General features: G+C 32.9%; 1 protein-coding gene across 1 annotated transcript in view; it reads left to right on the top strand.

Annotated features, from left to right (window-relative positions):
* Positions 1–20,840, top strand: part of Smr (nuclear receptor corepressor smrter) — a 63,816-nt gene extending 42,976 nt beyond the window's left edge. The window contains 7 exon segments of the mRNA XM_089173894.1: positions 8,009–8,326; positions 8,400–8,779; positions 8,899–9,186; positions 9,586–10,036; positions 10,120–12,338; positions 12,453–12,649; positions 12,825–20,840. Of these exon segments, the coding sequence (XP_089030020.1) occupies positions 8,009–8,326; positions 8,400–8,779; positions 8,899–9,186; positions 9,586–10,036; positions 10,120–12,338; positions 12,453–12,649; positions 12,825–13,977 (5,006 nt within the window). The 3' untranslated portion in view covers positions 13,978–20,840.
* The last annotated feature ends 143 nt before the right edge of the window (positions 20,841–20,983 follow it).

Here is a 20,983-nt window from a genome sequence, read left to right as displayed (position 1 = left end):
ACCAGCACACCCAGCAGTAGCAGTAGCAGCTTCTTGAATCCCAGAGTGAAAGAACCCTCTCGACGTCGGTTTAATGCTTCAAGCTCGGTCGAGACAACCTGAGCAAACACTTTCCGCGATATTACCAGGATCTCACGCGGCCTTCCTTTTCCACTCTCAAGAGTTTGCTTCTCTACCACGATTTCACTTCTATCTCAACGTTATCATTCCCCCCTTTTTCTTCCTCCTCTTACTTTTTCTTTTTTTTTTACCCCTTGTAAGATAATAAATACCCTTGCTCGTTCTCTTTCCTCCTCGTACGTTATTCAATTTAGTATTGCTGTTATTATACTACTACTAATACTAATATTACTCTTTCAAAGAATATTCTTTCATAGTTTAACAATATTTTCTTTACTTTTTCATTTTTAAATATTCAAAAATAATTCATCAATTTCTTTTTTCATTCAAAAATATATTAGGAATAGTAAAAGCCCATGTGCATACTGATAGAGTCAATGGTGTCAAGAACCAGTGGTGGTATTGGTGTTGGTTGAGTTGGTTAAAAAATAATTTTATAACAAAAAAGAATAAATCATGGTTAATAAGATTGATGAGGGTGGGTAGAATTATTATAAAAAAAAAAATATTTCTAAAATGATAGTAAAGGTGTGTGTGTGTGTAATAATCAGTTAATAGTATTACCAGGAATTGATAACAGTTAACCAAAATGAATTATAGTAAGAAAAAAAATTAGGAATAGTAAAAGCCTATGTGGATGCTGAAGGACTCAACGTTGAAGGAAGTGATGGTATTGGTATGTTGGTTGAGATTGTAATATATAGGATGGTAATTGTAGTCCTAGTGGTGGTGTACTGCAGGTCGGTGGTGATGGGGTAGTAGGGACGCTAGTGGTAGGTTGGTAATGACGATGGTGGTGAAGAAGTGGGGGAAAAGGGAAGAGGAAGGGGAAGAAGAAGAGGTGGGGGTTAGTTGGGGGTTGGATAAGGGGATGGGGGATAGGTTTGATGGAGAGATATCATCGTTGGCCTGCAATTCCGCGCGCGCTTGGCACTAGCTAATTAGCGTCTTGATTTACTTAATCCCAATTAATACCTTGGCTACCTGCAACAGCACTCTCTCTCTCACACACATACACATTCACTCATTCATTTTATGTGTGTGTGTGTGTTTCCTCCACCCTGTGCATTAGACTGCGCACGGTTTAATTCGGCACGAACACGAGCGCGCATTTTCGTTCTGCAAATACTCGGATTATTCACGTATGGCTGCACATCGTACGGTTAATATATCTTTCTCCTATCTATTATATATATATATATATTTCTTTAGCATAGCTTACGACGAATCATTTACTTTTATTCGTTAATTTCCGTTAATGTGCAGTTAATCCACATTTTTAAAAAATATACTCTTCCCTCTCGTTGTGTTCTGTCTTACTATTGGCTGGTTCTATTCCCTCCCCCACTATCTTTTTTATTCATCATCCAATACCCATTCGAAGAAATACCAGAAAAATGTTTGATCGATGCTCGTTTTAAAATAAAACATATACATTATAATATATTATTAATTAACATTGATAACCAATAATAAAAAGAATAAAAATGTCTTCTTCATATAATTTAAAGATTTTCACGTTTTATGTATCAGGGTAGGAAGAAAAAAAATAAAATAACGTAAAAATATAACTTCATAATACTACGTATATATCATTCTATTGGTTACTATTATTATACTACAGGGAGGGAGGGCGGAAGGGAGGGATTTGTTCAAATAGTACAAAAGATCACCTTAACTACGAAGAGGAATATTTGCTAACCGATGACTGAGTTTTATTTTTTTTTTTTTTTGAATCGTTTCGTCGTATATCATATCTCTCTTTCAATTTACGTTAAAACGAATCGTTATTCCTGGGTTTTCAAAACGTTGCCGATGAAACGACGGTCGACGATGGTGGTTCACTCCGCGATGTATATTTGCATCGTGCAAATACCACGAGTGGTGATGGTGGTGGTGTAGGTGGAGGGAGGGGGAGGATTTTTAAAAGAAGAGAAAGAAAAAAATAGAAATAAAATGAAAAATAAAATTTATACCAACGTTTTCGAATCTTCAAATCGTGGGAAGAACGTGTTAACGTTCAGAAGAAGATACGGGGGTTGAAGTGGGGGTTAAACAGTAGAAAATTTAATGATTTATATATAAATGTATATCTCAATTATTATAATTTAATATAGGATGTTTTTTTATAAAAATTAATGAAATATTTTGTTACTTATAAATTTATTATTATTATTGTTTAATTTCTTAAAATCTGTTTTGCAACGGTGTCAAATTAATAATCCATTAAATATATTTCATCAATTCCCTATTTTTTATGTAAGAACAAATTAATTATTATTATTATTTAAAAAAATGTAATTAACAAAAAGAACAAATGGCATGACAACACACACACATACATTCTCTTCAATGTACATATTTAAAAACCTTCTGTGTATAATATATAGAAACGATTGTTTTCTCAGTCGCTAATCGAGAGATGGGGTGGGGGGTGAGTTCTCTTCCTTCTATCATATCCGGGGGTTGTTCTCTCTTGGAACTACCACCACCACCACCACCCCTCTTCAATTGACAGATGTTGTTTGCACAATAAGCAGACCAGAATCCGGTGGGGCAAGTTGATCGGTCCAAGAGCACCACACCACCACCACCATCAACTTCAATCCTCCCACCATCATCCCAATAGAAAGAGAGAGAGAGAGAGAGAGAATAGTAGAAACAACCCCCCTCCTATTTACAGGATCTCGTTTAATGCTTACAATCAAGATATCATCGATGATCACATGGGGTTGACCTATACCCAAGTAAAACTAACTGCTAGCACACACACACACACACATATATATATATATATATAAGTTAACTAACTCTGACTGGCTAATTAGGTTGCTTTGTAATAAACTAATAATAATTAATCAATCCTTTAATTATAAACACCTATCCCACGATTTCATTTTTAATAATTAACCAGCTTAATTAATTGACTTTGGCATTTTCTCTGATATAATCGATAACAGCGATTAATAATTATTAATCCATCAGAAAGAAGGGGAAAGGTGGGGGTTATTTGTTGAGCAAATTTCAACTGAACTGTTGTTAGAGAGTGTATCATACACACACAAAGAAAAAAAACTAAACGCATGATCCGGGGATTGGGTTAGGTGGTGAGTGGGGTGCTTGGGAATCTAAAATGTCTTATTTAATGTTTTCACTGATCCCTCCTCAGCATTTTCATTTGTATCGATGCCGTTGCAGTAACTTGCTTGCTAGCTTGCTTGCTTGCTTGTTCGTGTCGATTCGTAGAAGAATACTACTACTACTACTACTCTACTCTACCTGCTTGATGTTTGCTTTTAATCATTTTTGCTGGAGCCTGGCGAAACGTAAATCTCATAAATACATAAATACAAAAACCGGGTAGTAGTAGTATAGCTAGCCTCCGGGCGAATCAGCGACGTTAGCACGATCCCATCCCCACCCACTCACTTCAGTGTATTCCCCCACCTCAACCCAACCCAATCCCTACTCCCCATCCCCATTTCCACCTCCTCCTCCTGTATTCCAACCGTCCATTCTAACCCCCCAAACCCCTCGAATATAAAGTGCTTCCTTCAAACGTCCCCTACCCCTCAACCCCTGTTTCCTCACGCATCCAGGGGTGAAACGTAAATTATCGTTGATTTCTCTTCTACATTCGTCACGATTGATTAGGGAAACATATAAAAAGATATCTGAACTATTATCATCACCAATTACTATTATAAATCATGTGTTTTATTATTATCTGTCATTATATTATACTTAGATTTATACTAATCAATATATTTTTCCGTATCAAAACGTTTTTTAACCTGTTAACCAGATGGACGTATAAATACGTCAAACGTATTTTACGTATTTTATATATAAATAAACGAAAAAAAATATCATAGTCTTTTCATTTATTTTAATCAAAAATAATAAAAAAAAGGTACGTAATTGAAAATTACACACCTTAACTTTTCAAAGGAAAAGAATCTTAAGTCAAATAAGGGTTGGGGGTTAGATAGAGAAATATTGTTGAACGTATATATACGTTCACTTAACAGTACTCAAAGGGTTAAACATTATTTAGTTCTAATAAGGGATTATTATGTAATATTAATTAAACGTATTTGATTATAATCATCCAATTAACAATTGGATACTGTATATTAAATTGTTGTCTTATTCTCGTTGTTATTCTCTTGTTATTTTCTCTTTACATGCACACACATACGTATATACACCCATTTATGTGTATTAGGATGTATAGGGTGGAATGATCAAAGAGAATATTTTATAAACTATATCAACGGAAATTCTGTCTGTGTTCTCACTTAGTATACTAAGAGGAATCGTTTGGTTATTAGCCTCGAGAATATCTCACCAACCAACCAACCAACCCTCATTTCATCCCTATCATATACATACACATATACATAAAAGTTTACTTATTCTAAATATACCCTTTTTCCTAAATTGTTGGTCAAAATTATTTCTAATCGATTATTATCACGTTCAATTTGTCCACTGATCATTCTATTGGGTTTTCCAGAACTTCTCAGAAGTTCTCAGGTTTTTTACCAAAATAAACTTTGTCACCTACTGAACATCAGTAATGAACTTTCTGGACACCCAATAAAATAATTTTACAAATATGTCTCAAAAAACAAAGAAATAAAACCCTTTTTTTATCCTAACCTCAAATTATCGCAAAGATTTCATCCAAATTATAATAATAATAAAAAGATGATTAAACAACAAGAATTATTTATTGATAATTAACAAAAGACCTAGGAGCTTATATATTATTAATCTGAAGTCAAAGAGATAAAACTGAATTAGAGATAAGTGGTGGGAACGGTTATAAGAGAGAAGAAAAAAGAAAGAAAATAGTGGTGGTTGTTGGTGGTGTTGGTTTGATGGAATAGGAACGGGCAAGCAGAGATCCATGATGATGATAAAGAGTATGACAGGGTGGTGAGGGTATGGGAAGAGGAAGAGGGGACTTGAATGATGAAGAAAGAAAGACATAACCTCTCTAACTTTAGTGGTTCCCTTTGTGAAACATTTAAAGTGCGTCCCTTGGTCCTCTCGGCAGCAAGCCGGCTTAATTAGCGCTTGGATAATATGTCTCATACTCTCATTTGCTACATTTTATATATATATACATAGTTCTATCCTTCTCTTTCTTTCTTTTCCACATTTTATTTTATTTTTTCCACCCTTATATTTCTTTTTACTGTGGTTTATCACTCGAACTCTGTACTATGCCTATATACTTAATCCCTGGTATACACATACACACACAAACATATATATATATATATAAGTGAGAGATTAGGAGTTGGGAGTTGGGTTGGGGGTTAGTTGGTAGGGATGTATGTATATATGTATGTGTGTCTTTCTCTCATCTTTCGAGTTTTGAGATGGGGGGGCTTTTGTTTCGCGGCCTTCGACCGTGAGATAATTCCTCTGGTGAGATAGAAAGAGATAGAAAATCAACTCAACGTTAATGTCGACCCTTTTCCTTCTATTGGCCTCCACCTCCTCCACCCTTTTCCTCGTGTCCCTTTTCTCTCTTGGGTATTGCTATTCACTCTCCTCATTCTCTTTCTTTTACGTACTTTGTATAATTTTGTTCCACATTACTTATACCAATTTAAAATCTCTTTGTTTTGTACTCAACTGGCGGCAGAAATTGTACCCGGAAACATTTCTCTCATCTTTTTTTCTTTTTCTCTTTCTTATCATTCTCTTCTTCTTCTTCTTGTTTTATTTTTTGGTTCTGCTTTTTTATTGGCTAACAAACATCACCCTCTTTCATACCTATCTTTTTATTTTTTTTTTTTTTTACATAATCTATAATAATACTAAGGAAAACATCTTAAATGTTTCAACACAAAAGTTCCCCTCTTATATTCTGTATTTTGTTTTTTATTTGTTTTATTTTCTTCTAATAAAATGCAATTGTTTTATCATTTTTCTATTATTAGAAAATAACATTTCTCATAAATATCTTTATTAGTATTTAATTAAATGTAATATTAAAATCAATTGCATGTTAACAATCACAATAATCATGAAACATCTAACATTCAAAAAATCAAAAGTTTTAAGGGATGATCTCACATATACTTTTTACACACACACACACACAGTGGGAACAATTCGTTCTCCATTAAATCTGTCACGTCTTTCAAATCCAAGGGAATCACATTAATAATTATTGTTAGCTCGTAATTAGCAATGACACACCGACGGATGAAATTGCTGGAAGGGTAGTTAGGAATTGGGAAGGTGGGTGGTGGAGGAGGTTATGATGTTGATGATGATCATCATCATCATCGTACAGAGAGAAAGAGAGAAGAATGATGGGTGCTAGTATTAGGGAAAGGGGGTGGGTGGAGATGGGAGGAAAGGAGGAATACACAAATGCCATAGGAGGAAGAATCGTCACACAGAATTCACATCCATGTCGATTGTTAATACTCGGATTCTATCTGTTCATATCTCAACATATCCCCAATCCTATACTGCCATTAGGGGTAGGTATGTATATGTGTGTGTATGTATGGATAGTATACGAACAATGATTGACAGTTACTCCCTAGAGTAAGAGGATAATTCAGTAGGTTGCCTCGTTCGTTTCATGTGCAACCAATAATCCGTTTCAAAACTGGCCGTCGATTTTCAAACGATTGAATTGTGTTGTTGGGGTATTGGTGGTAGTGATGGTGGTGTTGGGGTTGGGTGTACCAGTAGATTTTCAAAAGGCCCCAGGTATTCCCTAAGCTAATTGGGATTGACTTTGTCATTAGTTTAACTGGAAAAGATATAGAAATAAAAAGTAACTATGAAGAAATATTACTAGCAAATGGTAACTTTTCTTTGTACTACGTGTGAAATAATATAATTGAATGATTGACATATTTCTGTGATTTAAATGATCATTCTATTGATCATTGTTGTTGTCCTTATATTAACTAACCTAAAATAATTCCTAAATAAATTCCTAAATTCCTAAATAACCTAAAATCATTTCCAAAAAATGAAATAATTAAAACCTAATGTTGAAGTTGTTGTCCTCAATTAATAACATGGGTTTACTGAATGAAGTATACGATGAGAAACATAAATCATAATAATCAAATTAGAATTTGTTCTTTGATTGTTTGATGATCGCGAGAAGAAATTTGGTTTTTTCTTTAGGAAGACACTCCAATACTGGTCGGTTATGTTTTTTTTTTCTTCTTCCTTTTAGTTAGACCCTCTCTTATTCCAACTCTTCAGCAAGACGACTTTTCTTCTCTCTTTCTCTTTAACTCTATACTCAGCTTGCTCTGACCGAAAGGGAAAGAACTTTTTAATTGGGCACCCTTAATTAGTTAACCAGCGAAGTCTCGGTAATTATTCTGTTTCTCGCTCTCGGGTATCGTGCGGCGGTTACTTTTCTCTACCTACTCCTATATATATATACCTTTACCTATACCTACCTCTATATCTACCCAACCCCCAAACCTCTAACCTATCTTTTTCCCCTCTTCCCACCACCATTTTCCTTTCCTTCCTTCATACTCACACACACATTTCTTCTCTTGCTCTCTCACTCTCACCCTCTCCTACCCTTACTCGAATTTCTACCCCTCGGAGTATGCCGACGATGATTAGCGATATTTACTCAACTTTATGCCCAATGAATGCGAAGATACGAGCAAAGAAACGCATTAGATTCGATTGCTGTCTGTTTTTTTTTATGTATTTATTATTAATTGTCTGATATAATTATTGTCCAAGCTTTCAACTAAATTATGTATGATTAGGTTATGTATGAAGGTTATGAAGAAATATTATGAAAAAAATGGTAACATTAGTGTTGTCCAATGCATTTGATTAGTTGTTTCGAAATTTTGTTGTTTGACAGAAGGCGGTAGACAGATAGGACCTCACGCATGTACAGTTTGTCAAGACGTTGTTGAAGGAAACGCCCAGAGTCGTGCATTACCACGTAGCCAAGCTTCCCAATATGGTTTAAGAGAGGATCAAGTACCACCAGGTGCAAGAGTATGTAATACCTGTAGATGCAAAGCCGTTAGAGGACGTTACACAGCCTGTCCATTACCTGGTTGTCCTAATCTCAATAATAGTAGTTCCAAGACCAGAGTTAAACGATTACGCGCACTTCCAGCCAAATGGCTTGATTTACCACCAGAAATTAGAGAACAAATTATTCAAGAATTTCGTAAGTATCATCTATCATCATCTTCTAACATTTTGCTAGATTCAATTTGAATGTAATTTTGGAAATTTTGCAGAGATACCAAGTAGCACTACCAAGTGTTGTTCGGCATGTTTCAATCGAATATCAAGAAGATTGGCATCACATTTAACCGGTGGTGGTACAGACATTTCTGAGGATGGTACAGATTCATTGACGAGACAATGGACCGATGAAGAATTGGATCAATTGAAAAGGGCATTGCGTGAACATGGTACCAATTGGTCAAAGGTTGCTGACAAAATTCCGGGAAAGACTAATCACCAATGTAAAAATTATTATTTTACTTATCGGAAAAAGTATTGCTTGGATCAAATAGTAGCCGAATATTATCAATCATTGGGCGAAGAAAGAAGACCATGTTTGACCGATGAAGAAGAAAGTGGTAGCAGTACGAGTAGTTGCGACGAATTAGCCGTAAATATATTTGTTTCTTTTTTTTATCTATATTTTATCAGTTATATGCTGTACAAATCTCATAAACGTTGATATTTTTGTTGAATTGTGATTATTCACTCATTTATTTATTTATTCAGGTGCATGATTCAAGTGACACGGCAAGTGCTGGTAGTCCAGCTAACACTGTAACCGGCAGTACAACAGCACAAACAACATCCTCAACGTCGTCAACATTGCCTATTACGTTTGCACAATCAATAGATTCTAAAATTGGGGATAAACTAACAGAAATAGCTGTGGTTTCTTTGATTCCACCAGTTAGCATTGGATCATCTCAACAATCCTCGGCCAGTGTTGGTGCTGGTGCTGGTGGTGGTACTATTGTAACGGCGGGCAATAGAGAAGATTACGATAGTTCTGCCACGGTAAGAGATAGCACTAAAGTTCTTTTAAATTTAGATAGAAAAAAAAAACAAAAAACAATGAATGTATTTTTAATATTAAAAGTAGAACGCTTTTTTATAGTAAAATGTTAACTTAGTTAGGTTTTATCAGTTCTATTTATCTATTTTATTTTGCTTATTTATGCAGGGTGAAACCAAAGATTATTTACCAAAAAGATTTGTTGTCCATTGTTCATTGTAATGCTTACAAAAAGTTTGCTTTAACCCTTTCACTTCGAGCGCCGGATATATCCGGCATCCATCCAAACAAGAAAAGATTTTCTCGAAACTTTGGATTCAACCTGGATGATATATTAGATAGATAAATATGATCTTTTATCAAGATAGGGCCGTCTGATAGAGGTTCGGTGATTGTTTCAGGAGACGGCGGACGAAGGTCAGGGTGGCGCAGATTTGGACAATAATAGTGTTGTTGTGACACTGACTACTGCCAGCAATAACAATTCATCATTGCAACAACATCCGCAGGCACCACCTGTAGTGCATTCACCACCATCAAACAAGAGCAGTAATAACAATCCCTTAACGGTGAAAGATCTCATGTTAGGCGTGATAGAAATGCAATTGAAAAGAACTCCGAATAGTCCAGCCGGTACCGGTGATTTATCGGTGCCCGTTAATTCCGGTACACCGACGATATCGAGTATTTTACAATCGGATCATATGGATGATCATCCACCTTTTTATCGTGATTTCAATCAGAGTATCATCAAGGCTGCGATGGCAAGCCGCGAGGCAAATTTGGCAACACTTTCAGTAGTATCGGGTCCTCATCATAGTCATCGTTCTGCACCGAGTCCTCAACAAATTGGTAAGTTTGATATTAATCATCTAATAATTAAGAAAACATTTTGGAAAACAAGTTGGCAATGGAAACAATTTTATTTTGTGTAGGTCAAATGCAAGCAACTATCACACCTTGTCCACCAACAACGCTTAGTAGCCAAAGTTCATCATCGGATATGTTACCTAAAGAAGGCCTAGTCGTGATGCAAGTACAACAGGCATTACGTGAGACCGAGGGTACCCTCGACTTGAGTATCAAAAAGCCAAGACAACAACAAGAATACAATCACACGATGCAAACTATTCATAAGCCATCGACAGTAACAATTTATCGTTCGGAACCACCTATTGGTTCATTTTATCATCCTCACGCTCCTCATTCAGATCAAGGACGAGGAGCTAAGAGTCCTTTAATTTATGCAGCCTCGCCTAGACCACAAGCTCCTCTAACACCGAAGATGAACAAAGTATCCGTACCACCACCTCATCCAAAATTATCACCGAAGTTAAGTAACATTGGAACGGCTACTCATAAAGGTGGATCCATCACTCACGGTACACCAGTGTCGAGTGCACGTTACGAAGGTTTGTTAAGACAAATGACACCTCCTGGAAATACAAGTAGTGGTGTGAGTACTGCAAACGTACCAACTGGTGGTGTTGGTTCGGTAGTCAACACTTCAGGAAGTCAAGGTCCGAAAGAAGCTGGCTCGATAACTCAAGGTACACCGGTTCATCCGTTCACGGTAGAAAAACGTCCACCAATGTACGATTATCGTACCATTCGACACTCACCCGTGACAACTGGAAACGTTCCTGGACAAGGTCAGGTTCAGCCAGCGGCAGCCACAGTAGTGGTAACTCATAGCAATCAATATAACTCTTATTCGAGTCGACCACCACCAAGTTACACGATGGAACAACAATTGTCATCGAGACAATTGATCATGAACGATTACATAACCAGCCAACAAATGCACGCTCGTAGTCGTGGCAGCAGCGGCACCTCGGCAGAAACTGCGGCTAAGAACGAATCACCTTCGACACTTTACTTTCCAAGTACACCACCACCTCAAACGCACACGCAAAATCGTCAAGGTGTCATACAAAGGCATAATACGCAAAAACCGATGCATTATGCACCACCCCCGCCTGGGTTAGAAGCGTTCTCGAGTCTGGTAGATGTAGCGGTACAACAACCGAGTCTTCCAGTTCCACATCCCCATAGTCATCCTGCTTCGGGCAGTGGTGGTCACGAAGGATTAGGAAAAACAATGGCGGATAGATTGTTGGCCGATCGATTCGTCGATAACAACAGGGTATTCCGCGAAGAGATACGTCTGCAAGAACAACATCGTATGGCGATTCAACAACAGCATCAAGTTGAACACAGAATGGCTCTTGCGCATCATCATCAACGTGACAGAGAAAGGGAACGCGATTTAGCTCATTTACGTGAAAAGGAGGAACACAGGTTGCAAAGAGCAGAAAATGAATATCATTTGGAACAACGTTTGGCTGTTCAGCAACATCATTTACGTGAGAAAGAGATTCAACAACAAGAACACCGTTTAATACAACAACGTGAAAAAGAAATCCAACACGTAGATCATAGATTATCGTTACAACAAAGGGAAAAGGAACATGCCGAACATCGCATGTCCGTTCATCAACAAAGAGAAAAGGAAATACATCAACAAATGGCAGCTGCTGCTGCGGCTCAAAGGGAAAAAGAACATCAGGAGCAAAGTTTGAGAGCTCAGCAACGAGAAAAAGAATTGCAACATGAAAGGCTTATTAGTCATCAACAAAGGGAAAAAGAAATGCAACATCAACACGCGGAACATCGTTTGGCCATGCAACAACAAAGGGAACGAGACTTTGCTCATATGCAACAACAACAACAGCAACAGCAACAACAACAACAACAAATACACCAACATATTCAACAACAGCATCGCTTTGAAGTTGAGAGACGACACATGGTGCAATTGTATCGCGACCAACAACAACAGCAACAACAACAGCAACAACAAATAGATAGAGAATCCTCAAGATTATTGAGCAGCGGATTTTCACAATCCTCGAGACTTCAACAACCACAACAACAACCATCCCAACAACCATCCCAACAACAATCGCAATCGTCATCCCGTCAACAAAATCAATCCTCTAATCAACAACAAAACGAAACTTCGTCGACTATGACTGCAGCGAGTTTGATAGATGCCATTATAACGCACCAGATTAATCAGAGTGTTGAGAATACTGGAGGACGTGCAGTGTCCAATAATCAACCTACTCGACCAGGCGATAGATTATTCCAAGTAAGACAATAATACAAATATTCAATAATAATAATAATTACATGTACTAAATTAATTAAATAAGTTATTATTAAAATAAGTGTACAAAATTGAAAAAGTACAATGTCTTTCCAGGAATTCCATCTAGACACACAGACAGAACCTAATGGCATGGTACACAGTCCAGCAAGTGAGGGGAGAGGAAACAGCGGAGCAGGTGGTGGAGGTGGCAACGGAAGCGGAAACAAGGCTATTACTCTAGGGGAACATGTCGATCATATTGTAACTAAAGATTACGGGCCTCTACATTCATCGTATAGATCTTATACCGGGTAAGAAATCTTCTTTAGAGAAAAACTTAACGAAATACAATCGAATTAAAAAGTAAATATTATTCTTATGTTGTTATAATAATATGCAAATGTTATATTCAAAAAAGAAACAACAATAATAATAATAAAAATCATAAAAAACTAGAGTCTCTGTACGGTTTCCCTCGTACGATAGATATCAAATTTCGGAGGAACAATGGAAGTTGCGGAAAGGAAACGAAGCTGACTCCGTGAAGACTGGTGACGAACGACAGATAATACGAGTTGCTCAACAACAATCCCAACAACAGCAACAGCAGCAGCAACAACAGCAGCAACAGCAGCAACAACAACAACAACAGCAACAACAACAGCAGCAACAGCAGCAACAACAACAGCAACAACAACAACAACAACAACAACAATCCTCATCCTCGGTGGGGAAGCAACAGTTCCATTCCGTCGAACCAGTCTCTCCTCCGGAAGCTAACACGAATCATTACGGGCGTCGCTTCTACGAAACGAGCACTGCCACCTCAACTTCCGGTACACCCTCTAACAAACCACACCTATCTCCACTGGATTACGTTAAGAATAAAATCGTGGAGGTGATGCGTACGTCCGAAGATGATAAAGCTGGATCAACGGGAGGAGGAGGAGGAGAAAGAGAAAGAGAAAGAGAACGAGAAAGGGAAAGAGAAAGAGAACGAGAAAGGGAAAGAGAAAGGGAACGAGAAAGAGAAAGAGAAAGAAACGGTGGAGGAGGAGGAGGAGGAGGAGGTAGTGGTGGAGGAAGCGGAGGAGGTGGTTCAAGTGGTACCGTTGGTGGTAATACTGGAGGTTCCACCGGTGGTGGTGCTGGTGCTGTTGGTAATGGTGGTGGTACATGTGGTGTAGTAGGTAGTGTTGCTGGAGGAGTTGTTAACAGCGGCACAGGTAGTGGTAGTGGCGGTGGTGGTATTGGTGGTAGTGGTAGTGGTAATAGTGGCAGTGGTAGTGTCGTTACCGGTAATAACCCTGTATCCGGTGGTCCTGGAAATTCATCGACCGTTGAGAAAGACGATAAATCCAATATGAACGTCGATAGTCCTGCTAACAGCGAAATGATAGTTGACGATACATCCAACAAACAAGTCCAACAACAATCAGCTAATCAAGCTACCCCAGCTCCGCCAGCTCCCACTACTACTTTTTATCCGTTCAGTGCATTGGGTGTTCATACTGGACCACCTCCAGCACCTCCACCTCCAACCTCAGTCTCATCTGCCGTTTCCAAATCCGATCAAATGCAACCGGAACCGGCACCTTTGCTTTCCGCTCAATACGAGCCACTTTCGGACGAAGATTGATAGTCTGTTGTTCATACTTTTTTAGTTAAGGCAAGCTGGAAAGCCATGACGCTTTATTTATCAGGATTTCGGGACGATGTCGTAATTATATTCGACATATACGAATTGGGTAGAAGGACACGTGCATAAATTGCATCATATATTAACGTATTATACACGACACACACATAGTAGACACACCATATAACTCTCGGACGATTCAAATTAGTGTCTTTCTTTATTTCTTATTTTTTTTATGTATTATTATTATTCTTGATTTTATTTTTCGTCTATCATTTTTCTTTCTTTTCTTTTGTTCATTTTAAATTCACTTAAAATATCCGTGAGCGACCCAATTATCAAGACTCCATATTTATTTTTTTTTTTTTCATTTTCTTAACGTCTCATTTTAATTTTTTCCTTCCTTCATTTTTGTTTATATTATTATTATTATTATTATCGTAATGAAAAATATAACAAAAATATATGGATTTATAAGGATTATAATATATTATTAAAAATTTGCTAAATAGTTTTAAACGAAGAAATTTTTAAAAACATGAATTATGTATTATAATAAATAAATAAATATATATATATATTATATGCATATATATATATATATTTATTTATTTATTTATGTATATGTACATAAATTTATTACTTAATTTTCAAAACTGCTGCACAACAGTCTGTCAACTTTTTGTTCATTTAAAAATAACGAAATTACGTAGCATCCAACATCAAGAACGCCATTTTGATTTTACATTGCAAAAGAAAAAAGACCATAACCTTCCCTGTATAAGCCATTTATTATTGATAAAAATAATATATATAATAATATAATTAATAATATTAATAATAATAATAATGAAAGGTAAAGAAAAAAAATGAAGTCATGGCTAGTCCTGAAATTATTAAAAAAAAAAAAAAAAAAAGGAAAAAAAAAGTAAAATGAGACTAAAAGAAAATGGTTCCTGAAGAAATATACACACACACACACACACACACACACACACACTAACACTTACACGCAAACGCTTTTTTGTACATAAACGATTAATTAATACACATATATTATTATTATTTAGAAATAAATAAATAAATATGTATATTAATTTAAAAAAAAACGTAAAATGGAAAAATAGGCTGAAATGAAAAAAAAGAAAGAAAATGGTAGAACTGTAGGAGGATGAGGATGAGGATGAGAAAATGGAGGTGGAAATGGAGGATGGGGCGTGCGTGCGAGTGATTTTTATTTCGTATGTGGTCCTATGATGTGTCTAGAAATTTTAATAATGAATGACTCGATATAACCTAAAAAAAAAAACTTAAGAAAATAGAAAACCTGTTAAATATATATATGTATATACAGTAAATATACAAAAAATACACATAATGCATAGGCAAAAAACAACAAACAAACATATACATATATATATAATAAATCAAGTATGAATTGTATTAGCCTGTGTAATAGTGTGCGATTTAAAAACAAACAAACGAAAAAAAAATGAGAAAAAAAAAGAAAAAAATGATGAACATAATTTTTCTTTTTCGCTGAACAGAAAAAATTAATGAAACTTCAATTGAGTACGTACGATGGGGAAAATCGTGATTAATTCGAATATTGATGCAATTTATTAGCACGTCAAGAAAGAGAGAGAACGATATTGACAATGTATGAGAGAATGAGAGAGAATGATGTTAACAATGTAGAAAAAAAAGAGAGAGAACGATTTTGACAATGTACGAGAGAGAAAGAGAAAGAGAAAAGGAACAATGTGTGTCAGAGAAAGGGAGGGGAGATCGCCATTTTGTTTTGACTTTGAAAATGGAGAAGTCAAAAGAAAATCTAATTAAATGAATAAATAAATAAATAAATATATACAAATAATACGAGAATAATAATAATAAAAAAAGAACGATTATCCATAATAAAACAAAAAGAATAAAAAAAAAACTACTAATAATATACCATCAAATTATTATTAACATCTCATATCTCATTTTTTTGGTTATAAATAAGAGAAAGACTTTGAAAGAAATAAATTAAAATCGAGAAAGAGAGAGAGAGAGAGAGAGAGAAACGCGGGAATTTTAAAAAGGAAAAAACAAAGAAGAAAAGAGAAAAATTATAAATTGGAAAAGAAGGAATGATTGAAAAAAAAAGAAAAGAAAAAAAATAGAAAAAAAAATAATAAACAAAAGGATTGTGTAACTTCTTAATAACTGTTGTACATAAAAATAATACATACATACTATTAATTTCTAAGCCAAGCAAATTAGTTATACAATACTATTGATGATGACTAATTTTAATTGTAATAATGCTATTATTAATTATATTATTATTATTATATGATTATAATTATTGATTATTAATTATTATTATTATTATTATTATTAATTGATTAATAAAAGTCGAGGTTTAATAGTGTATAATAAGTGACGTAGCTAGCATTTAGGGGTTTAGAAATATGCAACCACGAACTGACTAGGGAAAAAGAGTATTTTGTTTCTAATTTTTTTTTCCCGATACTACGTTCTCTTATTTAATTAGAATAATAATTTATACATATATATATGTATATATATATATATATGTATAATATTGTTCACATAGGACACAATCTTACATACAAAATAATTATTATACTAAAAACAAAGTGAAACAAAAATTGGTACACGTGCTAATTTTCATTTCGTTCAATCATTATTATTATTAAAAAATAATATTAAAAAACCACCCGAATATACGCTCTGACTATCAAAATACATTATTATTATTATTATTATTATTATTATTATTATTATTATTATTATTATTATTATTATTATTATTATTATTATTATCATTACTATTATTATCATTATTATTATTATCATTATTATTATTATTATTATTATTATTATTATTATTATTATTATTATTATTATTATTATTATTATTATTATTATTATTATTTAATAATAACTATAAGGGAAATAGAAAAGATAACATTTATGTATATATATACAGACACACACATATAACACATACAAAATGAGTTAGTATATGTTAAATATATTAACGTATATAACTCTTATTAACATTTATATAAATATTAAATAAAAAAACTATTATACTTTCATTGAGACATGCGACGCCATAACACAAAGAGACTTTTTATACAGCCTAATTTTATATTTATACATATATATATATATATATATATATATATATAAAAACATGACACGCAACATACACACATATATATATACTCCCACGCATACATCGTTACTTTTCGTTCAGCTATATTTAATATTATTTTTCTTGATAAAAATTAAAGTAAAGAAAAAAATAAAAAGTAACTCAAAATCGTAAATTGTAAACACACATTTAATTAGGTAAAAAATTAATTATTCAAAATAGAAAAAAAAGAAAACCCATAAATGAACGTGAATTATTCTTCATTGTTTAAAATGACAAAAAAAGGAAATGACACGAACACAAGTTGTTGCTTCTAAAATACTATTGTTACTATTATTATTATTATTTTTTTTTATTTGTTCAGATTTGTCGGCCATTTTAGTCGGTGATACTGAAAGGCCGGTACGGACATGCCATCAAATACAGTCTCTCTTATATAACATTTATAATTCTACGATCAGATTCTTCTGTTATTGTTGACACATTTACAGCGTAAATATCTGTATTTAAAAAACTTTCTCATGTATATGTGACCATGTTTCTAGGACCCTACTGCTTTTTGTAGTTGTTTGTATGTCCATATCAGCAGATCTATGATTTTCAAGGCGGTCAATAATTGTTTTGGGGATAACACCCGTTGTGGACTTTCAAAACACACGATAGATTATTATTATTATTGTTATTGTTATTATTGTTAGATGAAAAAGATACTCCCAAAATAACACAACATTAATGTCGGAATCTAATTTTAAACTACGTTTGTATTTTACCGCGCGGAACGAGTACGTAGGAGACGCGCCATTATTGCTACTGCTTCGATCAAAAGATCAACCGTTTTTTCTTGTGTTCAAAATGTAACGAGAAGTTTTCTAATTATTACTATTATTATTATTATTATTATTAATATACTCTTGTATCTGTATATCTATATATATTATTTTAGGCAGCTGAATTTTAATTAATTTACTAACTAATTTTTGTATTAAAAACTTTGTATAATAATTGTAAATAATTCTTTTCTTTTTTTCTTTTTCTTTTTTCTTCGATAAACGTTTTTTTTTTTTTTTTTTTTTAGACAAAACTTGTGTAGGTATGATCTTTTCGCGCCGTAAAAAAAAAATTTAATTGGTATCAACTATTTTTTAAATTTCAAAAAGGTTTCATTAGAGAGAAAAAATATTGCCATTATTTTCAAAAAAAAAAAAAAAGTTATAATTAAAATAAAATTAAATAATTATAATATAAAAATAATAAAAAAAGAAAGAAAAATATGATAAGAAAAACACAGAGACTGTAAAATCGAGAGTAAAAATATTCGTTGGAAATACGTCTTCCTATTATTCTTGTCGCCATTTTTTTATTTCTATCATTATCATTTTCATTTTTATTATTATTATTATTATTATTATTATTATTATTATTATTATTATTTAAAAATAATCATTTCGAAAAGAATAATGAAATAGATCGTTGTAAAAAGAGAAGGGAAAAAAATTAAAAAAAAAAAAACCATCTTTCACATCGATCAATGTCGATAAGTTATCATCGCACGGTAAAATAAAACTCTCTCTCACTGTAGGGAAATAGCACCAAATAAAATAATAAATAAAAACAAAAAATTAATAGATCGCCAGCAACGAGATTATTTCGAACTAATAAAACAGTAAAATAAAAGGGAAAAAATGGAGGAGTCTATAAAAAAAAATATATTTCGAAAAGAGGTTCGATAATAAAATAAAAATAAAAAAAAATACACACCGCGAAACAATATAGCTGTCCCTTCGAAAAGACATAACAAAAAATATAATAAATAAATTTCATTTAAATTTACAAATGTTTGCAAAAATTAACACACTTAACTTAAAAAAAAAACCCCTTTGAAATAAATTGCAAAATGAAAAAATCAACGACGAGTACGAGTAAAAAATAAAAATAAAAATAAAAAGAATAAAAATAAAAAAAAAAATAAAAAGTAAGAAAAAGACAATTTTATTCGCGTTTCACCGTCTTCTCCTCGGGGCATCGAGTATGTGTGAAAATTTTCCATCTTCTAATAAAAATAATAATAATAATAAAAAAAAGGAAGGAAGAATAATAAATCGATTAAAAATAAATCGATCATATAATAAAAGTCGACCGATGGGGATTGGTCGTAATTAAAATAGAAGTATGTGAGTCAAAATAATTGATGATGAATGTCGGTGTAAAGCATACGCTTATTATTAATATTATTAATATTATCATTATTACTATTATTATATTATTATTATTATTATTATTATTATTATTATTATTATTATTATTATTATTATTATTATTATTATTACTATAATAATAATAATTATTATTATTAATAACAATAACGATTATTCTGTCGACGTTATGTGTGAAAAACAAAATCGTATAAAAATACGCACGTACTATAAAAAGGAATAATTGAGAAAAAGAAAAAAAATGTCTGTGTGTGTGTGTGTATATGAGTGCGTGTGTGTGATCTTAAAAAAAATTAAATTTACGAATATTTGGTATTTAAAAAAAAAACATACATACACATACACGTACAAGGTGGAAATATTAAATATCTCTGTTCCGCGTGGTGGGGGTAAACAAATACTTGTACTGTAATGGCGGGGAAATTTAAATTGAGATATACCTACTCGTTCTTAAAAAGGATAGAAAAAAAAGAAACATTCAAATGAAAATGAAAAACGAATTGAAGAAAAGAAGAAAGGAAAGAAAAAATATTACATAAAAAAAAAATCGGTCGATGTCTCTATTCTGTCACCTGTCATCATTGTCACCATAATCATAATCATAATCACCATCATCATCATTACGAGAGATTATCTGTTTAAATTTAAACAAAACAAACAAACAAAAACAAAAAGGCGGGAAGTCCTTGTTGTATATACATATATAAATATATAAATATAAATATATAAAATATATAAACATATAAAATAATACATATATAAAATATGAATAAAAAAGAAGAAGAAGACGAAAAGAAAGACAAAAAAAAAAGGTCGAGGTACTCAAATCTCAGTTCCCTCCTGACTATACTTGTATCATAATTAATAAAAAAGAAAAAAGTGAAAAAAGTTGTAAACCTAACGAAACAAAATAAAAGAAAAGAAAAAAAATGTGAAAAAACCATTGAGTACGAAGCTTAAAGATCGCTTTTTAAAAAATAATATTACTCATTAATATTGCTACTACTTACCAACTTATTACAATAAACAATAAATACAACACAAATCATCAACAAACCCATAACCGCAAGAAAGAGATGAAGAGAAAGAAGAATATAACAAGAAAATAAATCAATAGCGATTATTAATTTAAGGACAACGCTATTCAAATTGCGAATTATTATTAAAATCATCATTGATTATACACGAAAGAAAAATAAATAAAATAAACAAATAAGCAGATTATTACAATTAATAGCGAGCGAAAGCATACCATGCCTACAGTAAAAAATAAAAGTAAAGTAAAATAAAATAAAATAAAGTAAAGTAAAGTAAAATAAAATTAAAGTAAAGTTAAAGTAAGTAAAGTAAAGTAAAGTAAAATAAAATAAAAATAAAACTACACGTGTAGCATACACGATAATAATATTATTATCAAAATAGTTCAATGTAAATTGTTATTTTTGTTGAAATAAAAATCACCTCCGTTATAACGATGAGCATAACCTTGTTGGCCTTTAATTACTCGATCAACAACCATATTCTTCTTCTTATATTTATAAACGTACAACATAACTGCGATTAATTACGATAATATCAATAATTTTTCACGCGAAATTGAAAATTAACATTCCATTAATTT

The sequence above is a fragment of the Polistes dominula genome, unplaced genomic scaffold (assembly GCF_049000335.1).
Source record: "Polistes dominula isolate Pdom_NZ unplaced genomic scaffold, Pdom_raw_medaka contig_75, whole genome shotgun sequence".
NCBI classification, from domain to species: Eukaryota; Metazoa; Arthropoda; class Insecta; order Hymenoptera; family Vespidae; genus Polistes; species Polistes dominula.
This window is presented reverse-complemented; position numbering and strand designations above follow the sequence as displayed.